Source organism: Rhinolophus hipposideros (genome assembly GCF_964194185.1).
Source record: "Rhinolophus hipposideros genome assembly, chromosome: 10".
Taxonomy (NCBI): Eukaryota; Metazoa; Chordata; class Mammalia; order Chiroptera; family Rhinolophidae; genus Rhinolophus; species Rhinolophus hipposideros.
Window position 1 is genome coordinate 72,257,234 of NC_138056.1, and position 6,000 is coordinate 72,263,233.

General features: G+C 40.4%; 1 protein-coding gene across 4 annotated transcripts in view; it reads right to left on the reverse strand.

Annotated features, from left to right (window-relative positions):
- Positions 1-5,669, reverse strand: part of PDGFD (platelet derived growth factor D) — a 235,116-nt gene extending 229,447 nt beyond the window's left edge. For 2 of the 4 annotated variants that reach the window (XM_081063158.1, XM_081063155.1), the window contains exon 1: positions 5,133-5,660. In XM_081063158.1, coding sequence (XP_080919284.1) covers positions 5,133-5,256 — 124 coding nt within the window. In that variant the 5' untranslated portion in view covers positions 5,257-5,660. Of the gene's footprint in view, positions 1-5,132 lie in introns of all 4 variants that reach the window. The other 2 variants (XM_081063157.1, XM_081063156.1) reach the window with 2 other exon arrangements.
- Positions 5,670-6,000: the final 331 nt, after the last annotated feature.

A 6,000-nucleotide genomic window follows, 5' to 3' on the forward strand; every position in this document is an offset into this window, starting at 1 on the left:
TATTTTTCAATATTGTCCACTGGACCATAGGCTCTCAGAAGACCCGACCCATGTATGTTTCATTCATAATGTGTTTGATAACCGAGCATCTAGCACAGAAACTGGCAGAGAGTAGAGATGCAATAAAAGTTAAATGAATGAATTATAGTTACAGCCGGGGTCAGCAGCAGAGTTCAGGATAAAGAACCATTTGTCCTTTTATCTTTAGAAGACACTCTAGATCAAGTAAAGAATGCCCTGAAAAGAAATAACCTTAAAGGAGGTCAGGAAGAGCAAACAAGAGCTCATCGCCACCCTAAAGCCATCTTGATCCTTTGTGAAGACCAATGCATTACTGAAATGACATGGCATAGAGGAGTTAGAAACATCCTACACCTGGTTTGCTTAAAAGTTGTTCCTAATTTAATACAAGTAAGAATTTTATTAAGATGTTCAGGAAGTGCCTTTTTATGCTAATCAGGTCATTTCAGCTGAGAAAGTTTAAGAGTAAATTCCAGAAGGAATATGATTTGTATTATGACTTAACTCTCAAGGACAGTTATGGAAATATGCATATCCTTCCAGACTTTTAGAATGATGGCATTCTCTGAGACGACTTATGTTCAGGAGTCCCATGTGACAAGATGCTTATGGCTGGTCATTAGAGATCAGTAACTCAGAAACTCTTGGGGACATTGCTCCATTGTTTGACCCTACTGTTCTGAAACAATAAAGTTTTGTTTTCATTTGCTGTAAGACAAAAATTACTGTCATTGAATGAACACAACGTGGTCATTACTGTAACAATCCAGTAGCACCTTCCATTGCATAGTGTATGCGCACCTGGCTAAAACAGCGTCTTTAAAAGAACCCCCATAAAAAATATAACCTACGGTGGAAAGTCAAAGCGATGTTTCCTTCAAGATATGTAATCTTTACTATGCTGTATAAGATTATGAGGCTTTAATACCCTTAGAGTTGAAAAGAAATGTAAACACAGAACGTAAAGTTTAGACACTAATCTGATTCCTAGCTTTCAGACACTTTACTTTGTTTGTATTGTTCTCTGTTTGGTCTCCTTCCCTTTAAGCTCTGATCTTGACACCAAAATCAATGTGCTGTCATCAACGAGGACGATAGAAACCCACGTTATTTAAGAAACAAGCTTGATGGCTTAAAAATCTAAAACCACAATTATTAAAATTGCAGGCCTATCACTAGATAATGATAATAGATGACTCAAGTACTGGCATATTAAACAATGAAACAGAACTAAATTCACAATAACTTACCACAGATACTTGTACTTTCTGAAAGCAATAATAGGTCAAGAAAATTAAGAGCGATTCTGTATTCTTAACTCCCTAAACAGGAATGTCTATCTAGTTTGATTTAAAAATAAGTAATACTGTCAGTTAATTGCTATCTTATATTTCTTGATCCATACTCTGAGCCTATTATTGACTGCATACCAATTGTGGCCAGTTAATACAACAAAAGCATCACATGCATAGGCACTATGGAAGAATATGTGGGTGCTATTGCCAAATGAAGATTTTTCTTTGTGCCAAGAGGTGGATCCAGAAGGAATATCAAAAGTAAACCAGTCTGAGAAAGAATAGTAAATATAATCTAAGGAAGTATAAATATTCAATAATCCTTCTTAGCTGTAGAACCCAGTTTCCTCTTAGATACAGAAACCAAATTCAACCACTGGGTCCCTTTAGCCACTCTGCAGGTGCTGGGAAGGGCTCTACAAATATCCCTTTTAATAACATTTTCTTTGCTCTAGTTTATTGTAAGAATACAGTATATAACACATATAACATACACAACTATATATTAATTATGTTATTGGTAACGTTTCCAGTCAAGAGTAGCCTATTAACAGTTAAGTTTTGGGGGAGTCAAAAATTACATGCAGATTTTTGACTGACAGGGTTGACAACCCTAAACTCTATGTCTTCAGGGGTGAACTGTATAATGTAATGAAGAGCTCTGGAGGACCAGGAGATAGCCGCAGACCAACCTGTTACACTGGATAGAAGACTATTATGTACCAGCCTTATTACTTTATTTCTGCATCATTTCTTAGCTACTCCAGTGATCTGGAGCTATTAAGAATAGGTAGACTAAAAATAAGTATTTGTTTGTTTGTTTGTTTTTGTATCAGGCTGGACAGGATCCAACACACCTCGTGCCCAGGACAGGATGCCTGTTTCTTTGTTCCTTTCCTAACCCCAGTATTAGATAGTAGCAACTAACAGGTCAGCAGAGAAAAATCGATGGCACTCAAGTGTAAAGATACCTACATCATCAGGTAATGATTTCTAAAACCCCCATTCAAGGATCATGTCTAATTTTTTGTTGTGATTTCTTACCATTTGTAATCTTAGGGGCAGACCTCCTAAAGCCCAAAATTAACATTTGGAAACTCGAATCTTCTATATTTCCCCTTATTATATTCCATGTGCATGCTCTTCCCAAGCTTCTATCCTATTTTAATCTGACAGTCAAAAAAGCAAGAATATTGTCTTCTTTAATGAGCCATTAGGGAACTTGGGAGAGCAAGCTGAAAATGTCTGGAATCAGAACAGGGGTTTAATTTAGTAAGTTATTTTTTCTTGTCGGCTTAACTGTTGCCATTAAGATTTTCCAGACAATGTCTAGACTTCTTCAAAGACTCTTTATTTTCACTCCCTTACCAAAACCCTGTGGCAATGTTTCTCAACCTTTTTTCATTATTGCCAATCCGCACTTAAGACTTTTTTTCCTAATCATGTCCCCTTCCTATGAATTATTAACACCACAGATATACTCTTCATTTGTTTATATGTACTGGCCCTTTGGAGGACCACAAACCATTGTAAAGTCTAAGATTTTTTCACCTCCTAAGATCCAATTTCTCCGTTTTGGGGCAATCCTGCCTCTCTTTGAGAATGCATGCTCTCTCACACTTAAGAACAAGCTGCATTTTGAAAATTCCCCAAACTAATAATAACACATTATGAGTGCTAATTGTTTTTTACTCTGTATATAACAATTTTCTTTTAATCCCAGTAACTTTTCTTCTTTCCTAGTCTTGTTTATAGATGAGATTGACATTGAGAAAAGTATTGAACAATTTGAACTAATCAAAGAGAGAGAGAGAAAGAGAGAGAGAGAGAGAGAGAGAGAGAGAGAGAGAGAGAGAGAGAGAGAGAGACAACTGTGACAGTAACTGCAAAACAGCTTTAGCTAAAATATGAAGAAATAAATCCAGGGTAGTTTTCAAAATTTTGATAAAACAAATCATTTCTCATATAGACTACACTGACGTACAGAGTTTTAGCAATGAAAAAATAGAATGAGATTACTCTTTTCAAAAAAAAAAAATATATATATATAAGCTGCATGGCTTGGTTTTAGTAGGAGCCTTGAGTAAATTGGCAATGGTTACATACTTTTCATATTCTGTCCTTGAATTCTTGTAACTGATACTGAGAGGCTAAGGATTACAAAATTATGGCTATGAAGTCATGCAAATTATAAATGGCATTTTCCTCTATGCAGCTGAAAGGGCATATAAAGTGCAAATATTAACAAATGCAAAAACTCAGCTAGGAGAAGACTGTTCCCAATGGAAATATTAATGAGTAAAACAAAACTATAAAAGTTTGGTCTTCAACCTAAACCTTGTTGTTGTTTTTTTAAGTTTAATAAGAAAATTTTGTGCTTTAAGTTGGATAGTCATCAAAAAATAACTGCTAGCATATTTTAGATAAAACACTGTGATAAAGTAACTCTTGAGATATGGGGGGGTGTCTTCTGGAGAGGAGTTTGACTCTGGCTTTCCTGTACCCTCTCACACACCTACACCATTTCAGATGACTTCAGCACACTGAAATCCATAGTCTACTTGCCATCAGAAAATATAGTAAAGCTGTTTGTTTGTTTGTTTGTTTGTTCAAAAGCCTTTCAATGAAGTCCAAATTACGGACATGCCAAGAGATAAACTAATAAGGGAGTAAGGTGGTTAATATGAATTTACCAGAAAATAGTCACATGTTGCCATCTCAAACAGTGAAGCCATTAAGAATAGCTTGGTGATCTCCTTAAGGGATGTGGTGGAACATGAAGCAAGCAGAGGAAGAGAAAGATATTGATGAAGAAAAAAAATAAAAACCTAGGGGTCAGTTCAGGTAGATGGCAGAAACAGTTGCAAAGTACTGGCAACATCAGCTGTAGTTGAGAATTGATGAATAAATCAACTTCAGATCTTGGTGGCGTCCCAGAAAGTAAATAAACTCAATTAAAGTCTCTGGGATCCAATGACCCAGGTGTCCTCCAGAGTAAAGGAAAATAAATAAACAAGCCTGCTTGGGACCTTACTTAGGATAGATGTTTAAAGAGCATTTTGCCCTTTGCAAATAGTTAGAAAAACTTCTGTGCAAAGAAACTAACAGCAGACGCTCGGCACCCCTGTGATAGAGGAAACCCCCAAACCTCTGCTCTCCCAGTCTGAGTTTTTGAGCTACTCCAATGGAAAAGTTTCTCTGGGGGCAGAAAGGACTGAATGCTGCCCACTGCTATCTCCTCAAAATAAACAGTATATTTAAAAATTGTCATTCTGTTCCAGATATGACTAAAAGACTGAAACACATCATTCCCGTCCCCACTGACAAAATGAAAATAAATCACCCAGAGAAAGTAACTCTTTCGTCCCTTCACCTATCATAAAGGCACCATCTCTCCGAGTTTTAAGTCCAAAAGGTTAAGAGCTTGACCGATGGGCGGCGCAGTCTGCAACTTTAGGCAACTTTGTAGTCCTGGTATCAGTGACTATAAGACTCCAAAATGACTTCCCTAGGGTGTAGGGAGAGGAGTCACCTGACCCATTCGATCCCCATCAGCACGCATCCCACAGCCCTCCGTCCCATTCCGGGAGAAGGGGCTCTGTCAAGACTGGGGACAGGCACGAACCCCTCAATCCCCTCCACCACGATGCATTCACCAGGGTTTATATGAAAGATTTTGAGAGAGAGAGAGAGAGAGAGAGAGAGAGAGAGAGAGAGAGAGAGAGAGAGAGAGAGAGAGAGAGAACAATGACGGCAAGAACAAAAAAAAAAGTGATTTTTTTTTTTAATTAAAAAAATAAAATCTGAGTCTCTTACCATCTCGCCTGAGGTTGGCGTTGCGCAAAGCTTTGATGGGTGCGTTCTGCGGAGCTGCAGAAGTGTCCCGATAGCTGCAAAAGTTTGCGCAAACTAGAGTGTAGACGAGGATGAGCCGGTGCATTGGGATCAGCGACCTAGGAACTGCGTCGCTCCAAGAAAAATCCGGGAGGAGCTCCCGGGACCGACGCCGCGCCGCGCTCTGGCCGCCTGCGCTCACCCAGCCGTTGCCCGGGCCGTTGTGTTAATCGCCGAGCTCTCCCCTAACTTCCTGCATGCTGAACTGTCGGAGCGCGTGTGGGTGCCGCACTTCCTTGTGGTGCTGAGAGTTGATAAATGGTGACGGGACAAACAACAGGTTGACGTTTGTTCGCCCCCTCCGGTGGCCAACAGCTGCAACACAGGCTGCAGGGGGTGGACGGCGCAGCGTCCCAGGGCCGCCGAGCCGAGCAGCGGCGTCCTCCGCCCGGCCGCTGCAGCCCCTGAGCTGTGCGCGCTGGGGCTCACTCAGCAGCCACGAGAGCACTCGCGCTTCCCGGGCCGGGCCCAAACCCGCTCCTCGACTGAGCATGCCCAGTTTGACAGTGGGCCAGGACTCTCCTTACCACCCAGGGCTTAACCCTAAACGTTAGACCAGAAAAGAGCCGAGAGCAAGGTGGCCGGGAGGAAATGGGAGAAGGTAGAAAACCAGTTCTTCTTCAGGGGTGACTCACAAGACGTAGCTCATGTCTGGGTGATAGAGTTTGGGAGGGGGCTGGAGTGGAAGTGTTTAATTTGTGATAACCAAGATCGGATTCTACTTAATCAAGATTGCACTCCGTGAAAAAGTGGAAAAATGCAGTTGCAGACGAGCTAGATTCTGCGCTTT